This window comes from Lepeophtheirus salmonis, chromosome 8, assembly GCF_016086655.4.
Source record: "Lepeophtheirus salmonis chromosome 8, UVic_Lsal_1.4, whole genome shotgun sequence".
Taxonomy (NCBI): Eukaryota; Metazoa; Arthropoda; class Copepoda; order Siphonostomatoida; family Caligidae; genus Lepeophtheirus; species Lepeophtheirus salmonis.
Genome location: NC_052138.2, coordinates 16,385,535 through 16,407,919, shown reverse-complemented (window position 1 = coordinate 16,407,919; position 22,385 = coordinate 16,385,535). Strand labels below are relative to the sequence as shown.

At 32.4% G+C, this 22,385-nt stretch overlaps 1 protein-coding gene across 1 annotated transcript; it reads right to left on the bottom strand.

Moving 5' to 3' along the window:
* Positions 1 to 11,110: 11,110 nt before the first annotated feature.
* Positions 11,111 to 20,851, bottom strand: LOC121122470 (receptor-type tyrosine-protein phosphatase kappa-like). The gene is given in 14 exon segments (XM_040717462.2): positions 11,111 to 11,330; positions 11,398 to 11,517; positions 11,519 to 11,534; positions 11,617 to 11,804; positions 11,870 to 11,992; positions 12,057 to 12,194; positions 12,251 to 12,427; positions 15,189 to 15,347; positions 16,375 to 16,510; positions 16,569 to 16,726; positions 16,797 to 17,057; positions 17,140 to 17,216; positions 18,631 to 18,840; positions 19,986 to 20,851. Coding segments are annotated over 14 exon segments (2,370 nt in total). The 5' UTR covers positions 20,521 to 20,851; the 3' UTR covers positions 11,111 to 11,258.
* Positions 20,852 to 22,385: the final 1,534 nt, after the last annotated feature.

Genomic DNA, 22,385 nt, shown 5'->3' with positions numbered 1-22,385 from the left:
ATCATCTGTTAGGTCGAATGAATTTTGGCAATTATCTTTTTGTTGTACAAATAGATGATGGTAAATATTTCATCACTTTTAAGCAATGCAAAATTCTTTAATAATGATATTGGATAACATACAGAGGGTAAATACTGAATGACTGTTAACTATCATAATAACATCAACTAAAAATAAAATGTTTCCAGAATATTACTATATTTAGTCTCAATATATTTTTAGTCGTAATAAGAAATTTTTAATCATTGCTAAAGACGGTATTAACGGTATTATGATAGCTTTTGATAGGTAACTGTAGTTGAGTATTTCCTTAATTATTTTACTTGATTTAAGGTCATATAATATAAAGTATGTACAAAAATTGATGGGGTATTAAAAATATCCGTTTTATAGTTAAAAAAAACTATTTTTAGGCGGAATAAAATGAAATTTGGCTGATACAATGGTTAGGCAATATAGAATTTTCCTGATGCAATAATTTTCTATGATTGTATCATACATCAGTATAAACAGGCTCAGAAAACACCACAGGATGTTAGTTGAAATTCAATATCCAAAATGGTGAGAGAGCACTCATTGGAGACGAGGGCCAAGGCTGTTGGCATGATGGAGGGTGGATCAAGCCAGAGAGACGTTGCCTCAAAGGTTACAGATTCCTCTCAGGACCATTGAAAATTGGTGTAAGAAAAGGAAGGATGGACAAACCTTTGCAAATCAGAAGGGTCGAGGAAGAAAGAAAAAAAATAGTGAAGATTTCAATATCTTTGACCAAAAAGAGGCAATCCACAAGGAAACTTGCAGCAAGATTGACTTTAAAGGGCTATTCAATATCCAAGTCCATAACTACCTGAGGCACTCTTTGAATGCTTTGCCATACAAACCTCGTCTGCACCCCAAATTTTCAGAAAACCAAAGGAGGGCCAGGCTTCAATTCTGTGATGAGCGGAAACAATGGTGTGATGAAAGTCTATTTGACCTATTTCATGCCCAAAAATCCCAAACAGATCTGGTTTGGGAAAGAGATAAGGGAGATGATTCAATAGACTCAAAACGGGTTCCATGGAGTGGCAAGCTAAGTGTTCATGAAACAAAAAAAAGTCACACAAAGCTAAATCAGATGAATATGGTGCTTGATCGATGGTCTTTACTGCGTGTTTGGCTATGTGATGGCGCGTTATCGTTGTGTAAAATCCACGAGTAATTTTGCCATAACTCTTTTCTTTTTTGAGGGATTTTCTCTGCGAACATCTTAATACGCCCAAATAGTACTCCTTATCGACCGTTTGTACCTTTGGAACGAATTCATGATGCACCAGACCACAGATATTAAAGAAAACAATGAGCATCACCTTGACTTTTGAAGACCCACCTTGAACGCTTTGTACCACTCATATGGACGGGTTTTTGATAAAACTGATTCAGCAAAAAAAAATTCAAACATTTTCAACGCATCAGCACATGAAATTTCTATCGTGATACAAAATTTAAGGCAAACTTTTTGTTCAATAATTTCGTTCATTGTAAAAATCGTAGAGAACTAGTGAGGAGACCGGATTGTTGGCTTGCAAATAGCCTGGACCTGAGCCCATACAATTTCTATATCTAGGGGAGGATCAAGCATGAGAACTATGCCAAGTTTAATTCGTCTATGGAGGCCCTGAAGAAGTTCATTACTCGTACAAATACAAAGCTGGATCCACAGGAGGCCCTTGGGCCTGGCAAAAACTTCGGCAACGTGTGGCTGAGGTTATTAAGAGAGGCTGATCTCATTATAAATAATTGAATTTCATTAAATGTAGCTTTCAAATGATAAAAAATTATGGTTCTACCCTATCTAGTTCGTTCGTTATAAACCTTTAAGATTTTCCCAATTTATCTGGACCCTCCTGCATGTATATACAATTAATACATTGTATATATGGAATAGCATAAGGACGTAATAGTGGTATTTGCAATTGTCACAATAAATAACAATAATAATAATGTATAAATACATAATTACATAATTCTTCAAACTTAATATCGAAATGTACCATAAGATGGCGCACCTATATTTATCATTGATGATAATTACTATTAGTTATTAACACAGACATACTAAAAAGAACGATAACTAATTATAAATAGTTGATAGAGATTATGAGTTGTGTGAGGTTTTTTGAGGAGGATATGCTTCGAAGGCATATGAGTAGACTGGATGAGGTCTGATGATCGTTGTTAAAAAAAGCACGGATCAAAAGAAATTCCGAAATTAAAAACCTGTTGGATAAATGAAAAATATGATTTTATTATTGAAGCAATGTGAAATGAATTTAAAAAGAAACATAGAACAAAAGTTTTGGGACCACCTTACGATTTGTACCTATAAAAAGGAAAAATCCTCATGGAAAGTCTTCATTCTCATGAAGTCCTATGAAATTGACACCAATAAAGGGAAGAAAAATTTAACTTTATGCAGATTTTTTACTTCGTGTTTCTTCTGTGCACAGTATTGTATGTCATAAAAAATTTGTATAAAAGAGAATGTTGACATGTCAGCGTATTTTTATTATATCCGAATTTTTTGTATCCAGATTTGACTATATATAAATGTGACATCGACTTTACGGTGTTACCGTAAGCAAAGAAGAAAAGAGCTCTGTATTTTGTCTTTAATCAAGGTAAAACCATTCCGGTCTAGGTAAATCACTTTAACGTAAAAACTAGGACCCCCCTCTTAAAATACTATATAAATAAACAAGGATTCTGAATTTTTTCTTTACAAAAAGGCTCAAAATTTAAATGAAAAAAATTGAAATAAAAAAACAAGAAAAAAACAACCTTAAGACCAGGGACTTTTAAAACAGATTCTGTCTACTTATAATACATATATATATATCTATTTGCTTTTAAGTTAATGCAGTTTATAAATTGTTTAAGTATGTAATAATTATCATAGAATCAGATATTTTTTTCATTTCGTATATTAGAACTAATATCAAAAAAGTATTTTCCCTTATTTAATCATCCAGTGCAAGATTATTCTGTAGTTTTCATGTCCTTCTGTATACCATATTTATGATCCATTCATGCAGTGAAGTATTAGGTCTTTAAGTAACTAATTATACATTGATACACACTTCAAACGAGAATGATCTATAGATGTCTTTGTTCTTTAGTAGCCCTAATTCTAAACAGAGCAAAGACAATGATTATTACACAACCGGATGTGCAGTTTGGAAGTATTAGGATGATTGATTTTATCTCTCTTTCAAGACGTTATTTGTGACACTATCATCATTATGACAGTTCTTCAACCAACATATAGATATACAATATATATATATATATAAGTTGTTCATTTCCTTTTTTAACAATCATATCCGTATGTACATAGAAACATTGTTTTGTAATTATTTCAAGAACAATTTAGTGAGGGAGATGACAGCTTTGATTAATCAATATGTAAAAGCTGTGATTTATACAAGGTACATGTAATTATTTGTACGTCACAAAACGTCTTATTTAATAGTACATTAAATATTTTTGGGAGAGGGAGGGCTGTTAAAATTTGACAACTTTTGGCAAAATCTTATGCATACATGTTTAGAAAGCAATACGGGTAAAAAAAAATATTTACATTTTTTTCGATAAAATACAAATTTATTGAGATGATTTTTGAAATATTTTTTTTTTTTTTTGGTCAATGCTTTTAACCCTTTAACGAATAATATGTAATTAATAAATATGATCTTTTACATAATTATTCTTGGAATCATCAAAAATGCATTAGTGAATTTTTTTGACAAATATTTGTATTGAAATATTGATTTCCAGACGTGTTACATTTGTGCCCTTTAGGTATTTAATGCCTATATATATATGTCACATATGGCTGAGAACATAGACATGTGGCTATAAATTATACTCAAGCTTATACTCTTTAATAGTATATATATAAATTTGAAATATAATTCAAAATATGTAAGCATAAATTTACAATGACAAAACAAAAAATAACTATAACACTATATCTATATGATTGAAAGAACACTGAAATTATGAAAGTATAGAGAAGTAGTTGAAAATTGGAACAAACGTTTACTAGAGCATATAGAGTACTCAAAATTTTTGAAAACATACAGAAAACTAGAATGGGCACTATGTAGAACGTAAAGCCTCCGCCTTAAATCTAATTGAGTGATGTATCTTAATTTGTTCCACAGTTATAGTCGATTATGTATCTTTTACGTTTTGTGTTATTTTGACCTATAAACTTAATAGCCTATTACTGTGACTAAATATAATCTTCCTACCAAGTTTAATTGGCATAATCCTGGGGCTAACAAACAAACAGAGGCAAATGATTTAAAATGAACCTTATTTAGAGTAAAAAAATTACACCAAAATAAATTTTGGAAGCACTTTGATTACTCATATGCTTCCAAATATTTTTTTTTTTTTTTTTGGGGGAGGGGGATTTTCTATACTCCACATAAGGTTCATTTTAAAAACAAAACCTCTTGATTTTGGTATGGAGAATTGTTGAGGTTGACGATTATTGTATGGTTGGTCTTTAAAATATAGGTCTGTTCCAAACTTACACACATTTATTTACAAAATCCCGATAGATGTGGTAACCCACCTTTATATCACGTGGTTATTCCAATGTTATTATAGCAATAATAACTAATAAATATGTTGTAATAGTATTAAGATTGTGTTATTCATTGTTTCGAATATTCAAATGTAACCTGAATTTTATTTAAGTGCGAACTTTGAGTACAATCCTCATAGAATTTGAGATAAGTATCCGTCTAATTGTGGGTTCGGATCTGTATCCGAAAGTTCGGATACCTTAAATTTATTCGAATAAGTGCATCTAAAGATTCAAAACGACTCGATTCCTAAAAAATATGGATACCCATATCCATCTTTACTCCTCACCAGTGGGAGAGTGGCACGACCTTTACAATAGAGGCGACATTTTAATTTTAACGCCCATATGCAAAAGATTTACAATTTTTTTTAAATCATCTCTTCGTTATGGGAATTTCAACTCTTATATTTTTTAAGAAAATAAATTCAGATCTTTTTTCTATTAGACACCGCTTCAAAATATTCCTTAGCATAATTTTCAATTGTTGTTTCTTTGCGTCAAATTTAACGTCCCTCTAACTTAAAATACAATAAAATATTCATTGGAGTGGATTCTGATTTGACTTTTTTTCTGTAAAAAAATAATAATATTTTCATATTGTGAAAGAAAAAATAATATTTGTGAATAATTGTAGGCATAATATGGATAATTAATTAAGTACAAACATCGATTCGCATACGACAGTACTATTAGCAACGATAATTATAATGATTTGACATATTCCAAGAAATATTTGGAACGGTGTAATAATGAAACTGGATTCCATCTACATCTACGCAACATCAAAAATATAGCCACTCTGCTTTGAAACATGTAAGTTGTACAACAGACTAGGGATATATCGTTCTCAAATTTTGAATTTGGTTCCGTCCTAAACCCTAAGGATACATATGAATCGGACGCCAAATGCCATCCCATAAAGAACAATCTTAGCTAAATGACGTAATTATAGATTTTAGCAAGTGGAGTCATTACATAGTGTAAGGACTTCAACAACATTTTTCCACACCGGCTAAAACCCACAAATATGGTTGTTATTGGTTTTTTGAAAGTAATTTTTTTATTACAATTTGCATAATATTCTTTAATTTTAGCTATGATATATATATATATATGTATATTTTTGAAAAAAAATATTAGCTTTCAAATAAGATTTTATTATGATTAGACTAATTTTTTAGGAACTGCAATGATTTAACGTAATTAATCATAAATTTTTTAAACTCGGCAATATTTAAAATTGATTTTAACTCTTATTTTTATCTATATAGTTTGTTTACGTCGAAGTATGGCTCCGAATCGTAGTAATACCATAAAACTTAAAATTATTTTTTTTGATTTTACATTTTTTTTCACAAAAATAAAAATTTCAAAAAATTTAATTCCAAATATTAAAATTTTTAAAAACAAATCTCAAAAATCCATAGCTATTCAAAAAATTAATTTTTTTGGAAAAAAATTCAAATATTAAATTTTTTGTTCTGCTACATAATTTTTCCGAATGACCTTTTTTTAGAAAATATATCTTAAAAAGAAAAAAAATTACCCCTATTTTGACGAATTTTTTAAAATCCTTATCAAAATAATTTATAGTAAAAAGAAAAAAATCCTACAGCCTCCCCCAATCCTCCGCGTATTCCCTTGAATAGGCTTTAAAGGACAAACTTAAATTTTTTTATGACCTTAATGGTCATTTTATCGTTTCAAGGCTTAAATAATAATAATAAAAGTAGTTTTTAGCCGGTGGGTGTTCAAAGAGATAAGTTTGAGTGCATATTGTTATCAATCAATTTTCACTAATTTGTATATGAAAAATAATGGCATAAATGATTTATTATTTTAAAGTTATTTTTGTGTAAAACTCTCTAAAACAGATTTATATAACGAAATAATGTAGCAACGTCAAATGAGTCCTTACTAGTCGACATGCAATACAACTAGTATCGTACCATAGCATACCATTATCACATCCTGATTGTATTATGTATATCTAGAAGTCTTACTCCTTTATAAGCAATTCTTAAATGCTTACTATATTAAAGGTTCTATGTAAATGGATGTTAATATTATATGTATGTAAATGAGTATATAAGATTATTTATTATATAATTTTCTCAATGCCACTTGGTAGGTACTGGGTATTACCATGTAGATGATAGTATGCAGTAACTTACTACTACATACTTGCAAACAAGCTACCTTAGATATTATTAGAAATCTAGGATAAAACGTTTTATTCTTCTTTAAAAGTGTGAAAATGAATATAAATAAAGAAGAGTTTAGCTTGAAAAATGCTTTACAATGTACATACTGCATAAATACAACTGTTGAAACTCTGTCCGAGGCCGATTTTTTTAAATTTAGTATTAAGTAATTTTTGCTAGACCGATAGATATTTCCATCCAGACCCCGGTTTGAAACCATGGACAAAAGTTGAAATTGTAGACCGAAACCTTAAAATGGTAGTATGATGCAAACATCATTTTATTTTTTGGAACAATTTTTCTGTAGAGTAATGTGTTACCTCACTAACAGAAAAATATACAGTGTATTTCATTGTCAGCTGTGAATGTTTCTGCTTCTTTTCCCCTAATCAGTCTTATGAACGCTGATTGGTTGAATTAGAATGAGTTCTTGTTAAACTGTGAACAATTCTCAACAATAGTCAATAGTTAGGAAGAATTGTCCAACTAGCAACTGATTTGGGGCATTTTTTCAAATTAAAAAGTTATAAAAAAGTACTCAATCATGTTAATTAGTCTCCTCCGGCTCGCACAACGTCGTTGAAATGATTTTCCAACTCCCGCAACTGTCTGGAGAGCTCCTCTTCGTTCACTAACGTCATCACCCGCTGAACGGTAAATGATAATTAGGTTGGCTTGGATCTCAGACACTTTTTTTCCCAGTTTGTAGCACATCAAAAAGTACATATTCAGAAACATGTGCAAATGTGTTATGTAGACATTAGCTAATTAGTCTCTGAATAACTATGGAATGTTTTTCCACCATAACATTCATGAGAAAATCGATGCTGCTAGAATTTTGTAACTAACTCTTCTCCTTTCCCTTCAAACGAACCCGTCCCAATCATTTCGGAACAGGCTAATATGAAGGGATATGCGATACATTAAAAATAACGATGTGAGACTAAAATTTACTATAACACCGTTCAAATTGTATTGCTTATTTTGTCACGTAACCTTTGATCCAAACAGAATCAGAAAAAAAGACAAGATCATTCAGCACTATGGAATTTTTTTTCACTCATTGCTGGGAATTTTTCATAGCTTAACAAGAGCTAATTTGAATTCAACCAATCAACGATTAGATTACATATTAGGGAAAAAGAAGCAGAAACATGGATAGCTGCTATTAAAGTACAGTATACATTTTTGTTTAGGTGAGGCAAGACCACAAACACAAAAATTGAAACTCTTTTTATTGTCAGCGTTCTATATTTCTGTCTTTTCCTCTGATCAATGTTCCGAACATTGAGTGGTCGAATTAAGAAGGGCTCTTGTTTAGCTGTGAATAATTATTAACAACATTTATTGAATATTTATTCCATTGTTTGGAGGAATTGGCTAACTACCACCTGATTTTGGGATTGTTTTCTGTTTAAAAAAAAAGAAAAAAAGGAAAGTTTGCAATAAAGGTACAGAAGTTATAAAGGGTCCTAGATCTGACCATGATTCCCAGACCGAACCCTAACACAAATAAATACTAACGATAAATGAAACGAATACTTTTACATTCATTTACTAATTCCCTAATTAATTATTATTGAATCTTCCTATAATATGAAGCTCATGATGTGAACTTTAGAGGGATATCTACATACAATCTACAAAATACTTTTTCTTACTCCTGGATTTATCTGCCAAATAAAATAGTATTTACCTACGTCTTAGAATAAATAAGAAATACCATGTTTTTTTCTCTTACATTAAATATTTCATGAATGAATATGTAAAATATTTCATCGAGCAACTAAGTTCAAGGTTAATTTCTTAGCGAGTGAAGAGAGAAAAGAGGCATATAGGTACATAATATGTTAGTAACCATAATAATAGTACGAACCTAATATGTTCAATGTACTGTATATAGTAGGTACGAATACATACATAAAATAAGGAACTCTTCTTCCAATTGAAGGGAGTACATTTAATTGATCTCTATCAACAAGGGATTCAATTAATTTCTTGTTAAATAGTAAGTGAACTAATACCTCTATTAATGAAGTATATCAGATAACTTACAATCGATAAGTCTACGTCAGCAGGAAGCCTCAACAAGACAGCCGTTATTCCACAAACCTGTATTATATCTATTTTCTTTGTCAGCTGTTAATTTTTCTATTTATTTCCTCATATCAGTGTTCTAAACGTTGATTGGCTGAGTCTGAATGATTTAAATGTAGTTAAGATGTAAACCATTCCTAACAATGATTAAATAGGGAATTTTTAACGTAGTTTATTGTGTCGATTTGTCTGCAGATACACGGCGCTAGTATCGCTGCAAAACTAAATAGGATATTAAACGATAAAAATAACTGAAATTATGAAATTTAAAAAATACAAGCTCAAAGCACAGGATTACAAGAAAATGATGCTATAGACTATTTTGAATTTTTCCACAGAAATTCTATTTCCTCATAGTTTTGAAAAATTGTGATCCCGTTAGGTTTTAATTGAATAGAGGGCGCCCTTGTGACTATTATTGTAAAAAAAAGATTGCAAGATACAATAAAAGGAACGACATGTTAGGAGTGTTCTAAATAGAGCTGTAGAAATTAATAGGCTAAGGGAAAAGTAATTTCGTATTTTTAGCTTTATTTCAATGCTTTATATGAAATGTAACAATCATCCAATTTAAGCCAAGTATGACCCGTTTTTTTCGATAACTTGTTTCCAACGAGAATCCAACTTCACAATGCCTTCTCGTCGAATCCCTTGTCCCTATTGGCAAAAACTCGGAAAACACATTTTCAAAGGCCTCTATAGAGACCAAATTTGCATGCAGCCTAGCGTTGTCTTGATGATGGCTTGTTGTATCCTATTCACTAATGCTGGCCGCTTCTATTCGATCACCAGTTTCAAACGGTTGAGTCGTTCAAAGTAGAGGTTAGAATTGTGGAGAAATAAGGGGGAAAAAGTGCAACTCTAACCGAAAGAATATCGGCCCCGTATACATTGCAAATTTTCTTATGTCGCTTTAGACGCGTTTTTCTCTTTCAGGTAGCAAAAATGTAAAATATGGAAAATTTCCTCCTTTAAAACCTTCATAATCAACGCACGATAAATTACGAAATAATTGGGCAAACGTAATGCTGTAAAAAACCGTTTGTAGTATACACTCACACTTTTACAACGCCTTATCGTATGATCGGATGCGGCCAATAATGAACAAGATATAGTTAGTTAAAAAAAGGGGGTTGGAAATACGAAATTACTTTTTCCGCAACCTAATATCACATTGGACAAACCGGAAACTTTCTTGAGTTGGAACCTGAACACTGTTTAGTGAACAGTGTTTCTTATTTTCTTAATGTGTTAATAGCCATCGTCCTTCTAAAGGTCGATGACGCAACATATTATCATCAAAGTGAGCCTGAAACAAGTTAACTTTGTTATTCAAGTAAATATTGAATTTAACAGGAATCCTTGAATAGTAATGTCTTTAATTATCCGTAAGAGTACATTAGGGACGTTTAGCAGAGGTAATTCACAATTTTTACGCTTCCGGAAGAAAACCATTTTTGCAGGAGTAGAACTTGAAGTTAATTTGTAGGTTTCACAGGCATTCAAGCTATTAAAGGCAAAATAGATAAACATTATAATAAGATAAATTGAATTGATTTTTAATGAATGTTAAAAGAGATTTGATATCAATGCACTCAAGTTACTTGAAAATACTAGCGCATACATCTGCATGTTTTTTTTGTTTTTATTTTTTTGTGGGGGCTAAATTTTTTTCTCCACAAAAGGGATTTCTATAAATTTCTTCATTTGAGGCTACAGACCCTCCACCCCCCTGCGGACACCCCTGATATACAGAATTATAGACAAATCAAATTAGAAATAAGAAAAAATATTTTTGATTGCCTCTTTCGCATTTAGTCTTTTTAGGAAGAATTGGCTAATATTAGCAACTTTGGACCATTTCCCTTGTTCCTTTTTAGAGTAAAGACTGCGATATACAATAAAGAGAACATTGTGAGCCAATGATTAGCAAATAATAAATAAAACTATAAAAGGTTTAGAGAGTCTTTTTAAATCAGGACTTCCGAAGAAGGAAGGATTTACATATTATTATAAGTAAATAGCTAGATATTTAAATATGTATACATAGATATTAATTATAAAGGTACTTGTCGAATTTATTATTAACTTTTTAATAAATAATAATGATGAATTAGCAATAGAATAACGTGAAAAATATTGACAATGTTTGTATTGTTTAATTATATATATATATATTTTTTTTTTAAAGTTTTGTATAGATGTTTTTTATGTAAATGGGTTGGTTTCAGTATTTTTTTAAATTTTTGTTTGTTTAAAATTGGACGACGTTTGTGTATCATTTATTTATAGATAAGGCATGGTATCAGTTCTTGAATTTACTCAGACTCCTTATGCAGATAATGAAGGACGTAATGAAGGACTAAATCATAGCAATACTTGTACTCCGTCTGAAAAGAAATAAGAATGTATATTAGAAAATTATACCATTGAGAAGAAGTTAAGGGTTCAAAGTACAATGTTTTCTACGAGTTGAGGACGGTGTCTTCTCACAGTTTTGACAGCTTGGAAAACATCTACTTCTCCATGCTGAATGACTTGTTCAATACATGCATTGGCTGCACAGTAGACACCCCCCTCGAGATTGACCGTCTCTGTAGAGAGACAAATAAATAAATGTGAGTAGATATGCATCGTCTTAAAACAAAGCAAATATTGACATATCTTTAAACTTACGCAGAGACAACAACAACGGGTCCGTAATCTGTTTTCTGTCTCCAATTTTCAACCATGTTCATCAATTCAACGAGAGCATTGGTAGAGGTAGGAACTTTGTGCCCTTGTGGCCAGCACATTAATTGGAATAATTGGCATGTTTTGGAAGGAGCTTTAACACCAGCCATGAGTTCCGTGAGTGAGACAATCTATTTAAAAAAGAGAGAAGAACTCCGTTATACGTTATAAACACGGATTAGTAGTATGCACACACCTTTTTATTGATTTTAAAGGTCCATGTTCGAATGTTTGGAAAATGGTTGTGAGATACATGTTCAACCGTGAAAACCTGACCATACTTTTTGGATCTTTGACTCTCTGGCCAAAAACTTGGGAACTAAAGATAGGGGGAATATGTTATTGAGGTGCTGGAGAAAGATATCAGAGTGTGAGATAATTACATTTCCACTACTAGTGGGTGGGTTACAGAGTACTACGAGGGCAGAGCAGTCATGATCGTAGACAAGAGACCATATGTCTGAACATGTGGAAGGGAGAGGCCACTCGGTAACGATGTATTCACGGGGATGGGTATATCCCTATAGAAACATAGCAAAGTGAATCTCTGAAGCGGGGTAAAGAGAGAAATACTTACATCAACAAAGACGGCATTGATATAATCTGTACAATTGTTTCCTTGGAATGAGGTTAAATAAGGGCGGAAGTTATCAGGAGGGACTATCAAAACATTTCGATTCTTATCACGATTATCTGCTCGATGTCCAGCCGCACAATCTCCAATAGTGAAACGAGGCGTTTGATTGCATATGAGCTAAATTTTTTAACATAAAAATTGACATAAATATAGAAAAAAAAGAAGGTAGTTTTCTATTGGATTGACTCTGTTTAAGACTCTAATCTAGCGGTTCCAACTATTCCCAATTTCATAATCTTCATAGAGCAGAGATAAATTACGCTAGCATTGGCCGGGCACCCCTATCGTCGTTATATATTATGTTTAGTAAGAAATTGAATTCTTTTTTGATATTGGCGAACAGCTGATACAACTGATATTAAGAGATTATTTAGAAAGCAAGTGATTGAAAGACCTTAAAATGGCCTAGTTAAGGTTGAATTATTAATACATATCCTGACATTTTAAGTTAAGCAAAAAATTATAGGACTCCAGTTCGTATCGAAATATTATTCTCTCTTTTGTTCATATATATTATTTTCTTGCCAATAAAACAGTAAAACAGCTATCGTTTCTCACTTATTTCATGAAGGATGAGACTTGTCTTTTTTGTAATGTTTGTTTAATCTCACATTAGTCATTATAGAACCATTGCCCCTGCCTAGATATTTTTTTAAAGTAATAAATTTGGTTACCTTTTTTGTCATTATTCTTTTATTTGTATATTGTGATTTGTTATCAAGGACATATTCCCCCTACCCGATTACGAACCGCTACTCTAATCTTGTAGATATAGGTACGTTCATATTTAAATAGTTAAACCTAAGCGAACCGTTCATGAACATAATTCATTCCTTATGTCATTATCAGTATTAAGATATTTGTACCATTTTAGTAAGGGAAAGCAAATAAATTTTAGCATGATTATTTCAGTCCGCTCCTTTCCTAAGGGAACAAATGTTTCATAAACAACGGTCCGTTACTTTTTAATTTGTTCCATATATTGGTTTATATATACATATTCTGTAAATGGACAGGAGTCCAGTGACTTGCTTAACCTATTCATTCATCGGCTTTCTTTCCAAATTTTTCTCAAAAGCGAGAGAGATAAAAAAAAAAAGAAGTGAGAAATTTGTGTCAAATTCCTTAGATACAGAAGCGTACAGTAATGATGTATGTATTACTATTATTAAAAAATGGAGTGAGTAAATATTAGCATATATGTTTGTGTATATAATATATGAATATGTAAACAAAATACTTGTGAAATCCGCAACAACAAATGAATTACAAAGAAACGCCTTAATGTGTCAAATTAAAAACTTCATCCCCCCTCCCAAATCTTAACTATGTCTCTCAATTAATGACTGTTATCATTTTTATACATAAAATAAGGGTGACATGATAAACAAGTTGTTATCCTGCTGAGAAAGAATGAGGAAATTAATACATTTTTTATGGGAAAAAGACATTTAATCTACTCTATGGGATGTGTGGTGTCATACGTAATTTATTCTGTGGAGTGTCTTTGATAATGTGAAGGGAGGGGGAGAATCTAGAAATATTTCAATTCATTTCTTACATACATACATACTATAGTACCACAGATTACACAAGAAAGGGATAAGAATAAGAGAAAATATTTTCTGTGTGCTGTACATTAGTCGTCATAACACTCCCTTCTACTTTTCTATAACTTAATACACCCTTGAATGTATACAATGAATGGGTAAGTTAATATATTATTTTTAAAAGCTGCTTCACCCTTAAAATTTTATTCATTTTTATAGATCTTTGGGACCGGTCCTCAAGACTGTCACTCTTTAGGACTTTCAGTAACAGAACTGATTAAACAAATAAGAAATAAAGTTGAGTGACGTCATCAAGGATCGAACTTAATAAGTTTTTAGGACTGATAAGGTGGATTAAACTGACCGGACTGAGACTGAACTGGAAGGGACTGAAGTCTTCAGACCTAAATAAGTTTGAAAATAACACAACAGATAATTGTATTGGCCCGGGATTTAAAACAGGTCATCTGGTATACGAAAAAACGGAGAATATATGTATATATATTGAAGCCTATAAACTTATCCTTCAAATGCCAAGAAACCTCTAATACTGAACTACTTCAAATATGTAATACAAGTGGGTGGTCTTAGTATGTAAAAAGATAGAATTTACACCCTTCCTTATTACGAATTTCAAATTCTGCCTATGGTGGCCTCTTTACATCATCAGAAAGGTATGTATTCAAGATAATTTACGTTACAGAAAAGAGGGGTCATTTTCGGCAAAATTATAAGCAAAAACTTTGATAAGGAAGATTATACAACTGATCAAATAAAAATATCAAAATAGAATGATGTACTGTAAATATTTCTCCTTGCACATAATATGTGAAATATAAGTCTAATATTAATTATTTTATAACACATTGTCTGTTTATGTTGTTTTCCTAGTTTTTATCAGTCATTTATACTTCTTTATCTATGTCCAATCATTATTGATCTAATTTTTCGAAAAGTGCTCAAAATATCCAAATTTAATTTTTTTTTGTGCACTTTGTTTATTAGGACGACTAATGTATTTGTTTATTTTTCATGTTCCGTACTTGTTAGTATATCTCATGCATAGTACATATCTGTGTGAATAATGGGATTCAACAGCGTTTTTATAATAAAAAGGGAAGTTTGATTTAAAAGGAGATAGATCTGAAAAATAAGTATGTATACCAAACCTAACCTTCTGTTTTCACTCCATAATCATATTATCTATTTATATTATACAACCATATACAATATCAAAAAAACACTTATCATAATTAAATTTAAATTTGCTTTTTTTTGCTATTATTCGATTATAAAACACTTTTCCCTTAATTAGGTATAATTCGTACCGTATATTCCTTCTCGTAGACACTGGATGACTTAACACGCTTTTGCTTACTGCGATCTGACTTTTGTTTAAGAGTGGCAGATATCTCTTTGACAGGGAAATAGGTATAGCCACAGACTATGAACTCCTCGAGAGTATCATATACAAATTTGAATTGTTCCTAAGGAAAATGAGTGATTATAAAGAGGAAATGGCGAGGACTTTATGTTATGCCCCTCTTTTAATCGATCACTCTCTCCCTCTGTGATATATAGATATATGTATATTTAAAAATCAATCCCCTATCTATCTAGTGGTATATTGAGCAAAAAATCTACAAGTGAGATAGAATATAACGGTACCAAATTGGCACACTGTATATTCCATTTGAGCAATAGAGGACAGGAATGAAGTCATCCGTCATTATGAATGTATCCAACCTTAGTCTCCTGCACTCTCTGGTCACATATGACTGAAGTAGTCTGGATAATGATGATGCGAAGGACTGGGAAACTCTTACCGAATATTCCATTTGATAGGCATTCTTTTTTGTTTTTTTATCTTTGATTCCTCTTTCTTTAATTTTAGTGGCCAGTTCAGAGACGGGGAATCGGGAATCGATGCCTCTCGTATATTCGAGTAATGTTTCGTACACGAATCGATATTGACTCTGGAATTTAAAAAAAATAAAAGAAAAGACCAAAAAAAAAAAAAACAAAAAAAAAACAACATAAAAAACAACGGAAAGAAGAGGAACAAAAACGAAAAATGGGTTTGAATTTAGTGCGAACGAGAGGTTGAAGAAATGGAATGACACCAAAGGGTTAAAGTTGGTGGATGAGTGGGGCAGTAACCCTTCTATTATTAATATCACGCCCTAATCCTCTACATATAAAAGGAGGGTTATGTAAATGCTCAAGGAGGGCGAATGCAGAATTATGGTTGTAAATCTAATCCGTTAACATTCACAGAAATAAAAGGTAGACATTTATTTATGAGCTAGCTAAGAGGTAAGCAAGCAAATAAAAAACGAATTTAAAATAAATGTAAATTTATCTAAAGTGGGGTAACACACACAGAGTGAGAGAGAGAGAGAGGTCGAATACAGAAGGGAAACACAATGAGACGGATGGATACACAGTATGCAGCCAATCAAATCGTCTCTGAAAGGGTAGAGGGAGGGATATAGTAAGAGAATTGGATTTTACCAATGTTTCCACGAGACCAGGTCTTTGCTGTCTCATTTTTCGCAAGTATCCAAAGACATCAAAGACTCCATCCTCCTCTGAGAGCTCAATGTTGGCATCGATTGCTAAGTAAACTCCGGAACGCCCTGCTCCATCACTAAAAAGGAAAGAGGGTTTGGTTAGGTAGAGAGAGAGAAGGAGAATGCCTAACTTACTTGCAATGAACAATGACGGGACCATCCTGCGTATCTGGATGATGGTTCATAACATTTCTAACTCTTCGGCGGAATTCAAGGAGTGCATTGGAAAATGGATTGGAGTGACAGGGCCACTCCGTGTAATGGAATAAAATAACTTTGCGTTCCTCTCCGAGCTGAGAGTAAAGGATGGGGTCAATAAAAGTACATAGAACCAAGAGGAAAAGGACAGAAAAATCAACTTACTTTTCGTAACCGAATGGTTCGAATCATGAAATTTGCGAGCTGTTCCTCGTTTTCTACCGTCACACCGATTCCAGAGTATATCTCTTCTCTATTTTTACCAGCCGGCCAGTACTGAACACACATTACTCTAATAAAGTCAAAAGTCCGTGTCACCATAACAATGCATGAGGCCCGCTCTTGCCAAACCATTCGCCAAAAGTCACCAATCGTTGTCTCGGTAGGTCCTTGCGTTACGATATATGCCTTTGGTTGAACTAAACTCTGGAAATAAATGTGGGGTTTCCCCCAGTGAGTAGCAATTCCTGTATGACCATATCAAATACAACTATAATAATCTCCTTACATCAACATAAGAAGCATTAATATAATCCGAGTCAGGGACAGCATCTTCATTCTCCAGTACCACACGGTTGAAATCATCTGCAAAATATGTAGAAGAAACAAACACAAAATTTAAAAAAAAACAAAAAAAAACATGATCTTAGAATTTGGAAAATTCTAATACGTATTTCAATTCATATGTCATTTCCTATTGGATTCCTATGTAATAATATAAATAGATACAAATATATCCTATGTAATAACGTAGTTATCTCCAATCTCCCCCTTCTATAGATGTAAAACTACTCTTTCAGAAAAGTATTTCCCCCAAGTGATGATAATATGTTTTTACAAAGATATGTACATTAGAGTGGTCATTACTTTTGAAATGAAAAAATAGGAAGATGCCCATTTAAAGTATGGATGTGTAATGTCTAAGGAATACAAAAATACTTTTAATCTCACTATTGTCTTTCCAAAACACGCCAGAGACATTTTAAAGATTTTGAGTAATTGCTATATGAGTTTGGACGAATATATTGGACACATCTGTACACGAACAAAGTCCCTCTGCAAAACACAATAAGCACTCAACTAAACAAATTGATAATTGAGACAAATGATCAAAAATTCAATTATAAACGTTGAAAATGTCTTAATAAAGAAGCAAATCAAATAGAAACAAGACTAGTGGCCAAAAATTTCAGATATAATGGGTGAATTAGTGATTTATGTGATCATTTGGTTATGGATTATGTAGTTACCTTCTCACATCAATATAATGCACAACGTTACATCATTAACAAAAAAAGATAAAATGTGTTTTGCTGTCAGATGTAGATGCTTATTCTTCTTTTCATCTAATCAGTGTTCTGAGCGTTGATTAGTTAAGCTCTTAACACTTCTCGACCGTTACTTATTGAATAATAATTCCATAGTTGGGAAGAATTAGCCCAGAATTAGCAAACTACCAACTGATTTTGGGCCCTTTTTCTGTTTATTTTCTTATGAAATATTGTGCAATACAATGAATTAACGACGTGAGTGAAATATGATTATGTAAATATCTAAAATCACTATATTATTTCAACCTCATATTAAAATGAGTCACATTCATACTTTAAATGGAGACCTTCATTTCATGGACAATTTCATATCAAAAATAGTGATCCCCCTATGTACATATGTAGGTACAACTAGTGTTGTGTCGATCCTTATTTAGGACTTGAAGACTGCAGTTCTGTCCAGTTCAGTCCTAAAACTTATAAAAGTTAGCTCCTTGATTACGTCACTCAACTTTATTTCTTTTTTGTTTAATCAGTTCTAGTACTGACAGTCCTTAGGACCGTCAGTCTTAAGGACCGGTTAAGGACTGGACTGAATAAATAAGGACTAACACAACACTAGGTACAAAATACAGGTATACATATATTTCTAAGTAGATATTATCCTTCTTCTATTAAAGAGATGACCTTAGCTAATATAATAGATATAACAACAAAGAGCGACTTACATGGAATAACTTTAGGATTTTGATTCTTCTCTGCATTGGTTTTCTTATTTCCATGTCGAGAGGAATTTCTCAGTTCTTTTTCCTTAATAGCATTATTATACTCGATTTGGAGAAGAACATGATATTTGCGGCGTTGTCCACAATGCTTTTGAAACTCCGAAATGGAAACGGGCTTTTCGTAAAAGCTAGATGTCAAAGTATCAGACTCTGCTGTAAAAAGAAACAGAAAGAAAACAAATATATGTGTAAGTGTTGAAACCATGAGTTATTTTAAAGAAATATAGTTATAATACTGCGACTTTCTTCTTTTTTTTTTTTTTTTGCTGGTGCATGCATAAAGTAGCTTGGCTCAAAAAAAAAAAAAAAAAAAAAAAAGGAGTCAATCATACTTAGTGGCTTGTCTCTCCTGATGTACTTTAAATATGTATTTACATATCTATATGTACATAATTATTAAGTGAAATGAACAATGTTTCTGAGGGAAAGTTCGGAATTCATCGTTTTTAAGAAGCTTTCCTACTTCAATTGCAATTGGCAATATATATTATATAAGTATAACAAATACTGAGAGTCAAACCTCATAAATAATATGTACATATATTGACTAAAAGGACTTCTAAAAATAGACTCCCATAAAAGGAATCCTTTTCTGTAGGATCTTTTATGAACATCATTCTAGTGACTCATCCTCTATTATAAACAAATTGCCCATAGTATACGTCGTTTCCCCATCTTAAATAATTCCTCATATTTTTTCGAATTAGTAAATAAATAAATATTTTTGTGATTTACACATTTTTATGTAGAAAGGAATGAACATAAAAGGTAAGATAATTATATGTATTTAAACTTGGCACTGCCTCCTGCTCTTCCTATCTCTTTTCGGTGTATGAAACAAAACAAAAATTCCATTATTATTTTTTTTCCAACATTCAATTTCTGACCGATTTCTTTTGAATACTTTTTATATATATTAGTGTAGTTTTCTTTAAGTGAGTAAAGTACGAAAATAAACACGTAAACCTTCATAGATGTACATATATGTTTTTTTTTAACTGACATAATATTAAAAGACTCTTGCCGATTCATCATATTGTTACTCCCTTCAAAGTCCTTATATATAACTTTATTCATTAATGTTTTTTTGAATGTGGAAAGTTGTTAAATCAGCGTTTCGATATAATTGATTTAACAAACAGTTATTTCTATTTATTTAAGGGGTTCTGTTTAAAAAATATTTTGTATGTCTATGTTAAGGAGGTAATCAACAAGTCCCTTTCCTGTACGACTTATACTACACATATATCTATGCGACTATAACGTACAATGGATAGATAGATCAAACATGGTCTTACCTTTTTTAAGTGGAATGATCCCCGTGTTCATCATGGAGAGTTTAAGTGTTCCTGAGAAAAAATTGGAGCCTCTCTGTTGATTTTGAACCACAGTTTGTCGCCTCATGGTCCGTTCCCTCTCTAATTCATTATATCTCATCATGGACTTGGCTCTCGGCTCTCCCCCCGGTCCTGAGCGTAACATTCCACGACTCATCCGTGAGTCGAATCCATCCATTTCCTCATCACTAAAAGACGTGATCCCTCCGTACTCTTCATACTCAGCCCGATGAGGTGGAGACATCATCTGTGATGCACCCCCCATATGATTCACTCGGGCGGGACTACTATTACTTGTTGCATAGTTAGTGGTAGACTCAAGGCCGTAAGAGTCGTAGGAGTCATAGGAAATCACATTTTCAGAGGATCGGAGACCTCGAGCATCATAACCAGTCCTTTGAAGTGTTCGAGAATCGTAGGGGATAGGAGGACTTCTTTTGTCTATGTTGTTGTCACCATAGGGTGCAGCGCCTCCGGATGGAGACATGGTCTTCATGGAGAATGGAAGACGTGAAGGGGTAAGTGTCGCTGTTGCTTCTAATTTGGGGACGTGGTAGAATAAAATCCGGAGTATTATTTAAGTTAAAAGTCAGGCACTGATCCACAATCCACACATTATTCTCTCATATCACTCATGGGTTGTTGATAATATTGTGATGCTCTATGTCTGTCTATATATTTCTCGTGTAATATTTCTCTCTTTGCAGGGGAAACGTAGACAGTAGACCTTTCCACAAATAGGACTATCAAATCCCAACTAACTAAGGACATAGTTTTCGCTCCCCCCTCACCACCACCACCGCGCACCTCAAGGACGACGAGGATATGAGTCTTAACAGGAGCAGCATATCTCTTATGGATAAAAAAGAGCGAGAAGAAGGGAAGAGGGAGAGAGAGGGAGAAAGACGCAATGAGAGAAAAAGGAAGGAAGAAGAAAAAAGAAAGGAAGAGAGAAGAGATGCTTTCTAGAGAAACATAAAACAAACGGTCTTGAAAAATAAAATGTAATTACTACATTTTTCCTTCTTCTTTTCAGACCTACATATGTAAGTATAAGAAGTCAAAATTTGAGTGTCCGGCTCACTTTTTTAAATTACCCGTTTTCTCTTCGACCCCCCTACACACACATCTCAGAATAAGGAATCATCAGTACATACATTAAGTATGTGCACATGGGGAACGTTTTATTTCTTTTTCTCTGCACGAGAGCCTCTTTTTATGAAAATGAGCGAAGGAAAAGAGCACACCTGTGTCTCCCTTCATGATACCCCAACATGCATACTTCAAAAACATCTATGGAGCCATGTCGTACGATTATCAAAATTGTCATGATATAATCTAACAAGTTTTATTTATAATTTTAACTAATTTTCTTTGTCATTGTAGCATCGATTGATTATATTGAGTATTGTAAGCTGCACTCACGTTTACTAACCCCTTTTTTATTAAACAAAATAGTAAGACGTATTGTTAAAAATAGAGATTTTAAATTATTATTTGGATAAACTGATAAAATCTTATATAATAAATTTTTCTACTTTGTTGGACGATAATCTATCGTTATTGTCGAAGTGTCGTTTTTTGAATTATATTTCTTTTAGGAAAAAGATCACTTTTTTGTAGAATTGACCTTTTTAAATAAAGGGATTTATTAATTTTTTATCAAAGGATTATTTAAATTTGACCATTGAAAATAATGGAATTATATATTCGCAGAAACAATAGAGGAAATTTAGATTATTTGATTAGCATCTCTGATTTACTCCTGAATGTATTGTTGTTTTACTTTGTCCCGTACACCACTATTAAAATGGTTCTGCTGTGTCTATGTAGATATAATTTAATTTTTTTTGACTTTATGTGCCACAAAAGGGGACCTAAAGAGCCAAATACGGGCCTATTTCCCGACTTTTTTTTCCCTCCACCTTGATAATTATCAGTAATTACAGAATATCTCATTCAAGGACAGGATATACTGTATGCCGATACTCTTTAGGAATGTGTACAAAAATGTATTAATCCTATGAATGCATCTATATGACCACACAATACATATATTATCCTTTTTAAAAGCAATCCTCTTTGAGGATGTCCTTTCCCACATGAACCTCCACTGAGGAGAAAGCCGATATAAGCGCACCTCCTCCACTCTCCTTCCTTTTGTCCCACATCGATATAACAGTGAATCCACGTCGTTCGCGGTTGATACAGATCAGGACCTAATACGAATACGAGGCTGATACTTATTGTAGTTCCAACCTGAAAAGATGATTTATATTTTTCTAAACTGTTATCATTATTCTTGAAGAGAGAACAGCTATGTATAAAGTAATCCCACGAAATTGAAAGACAAAGAGTAAC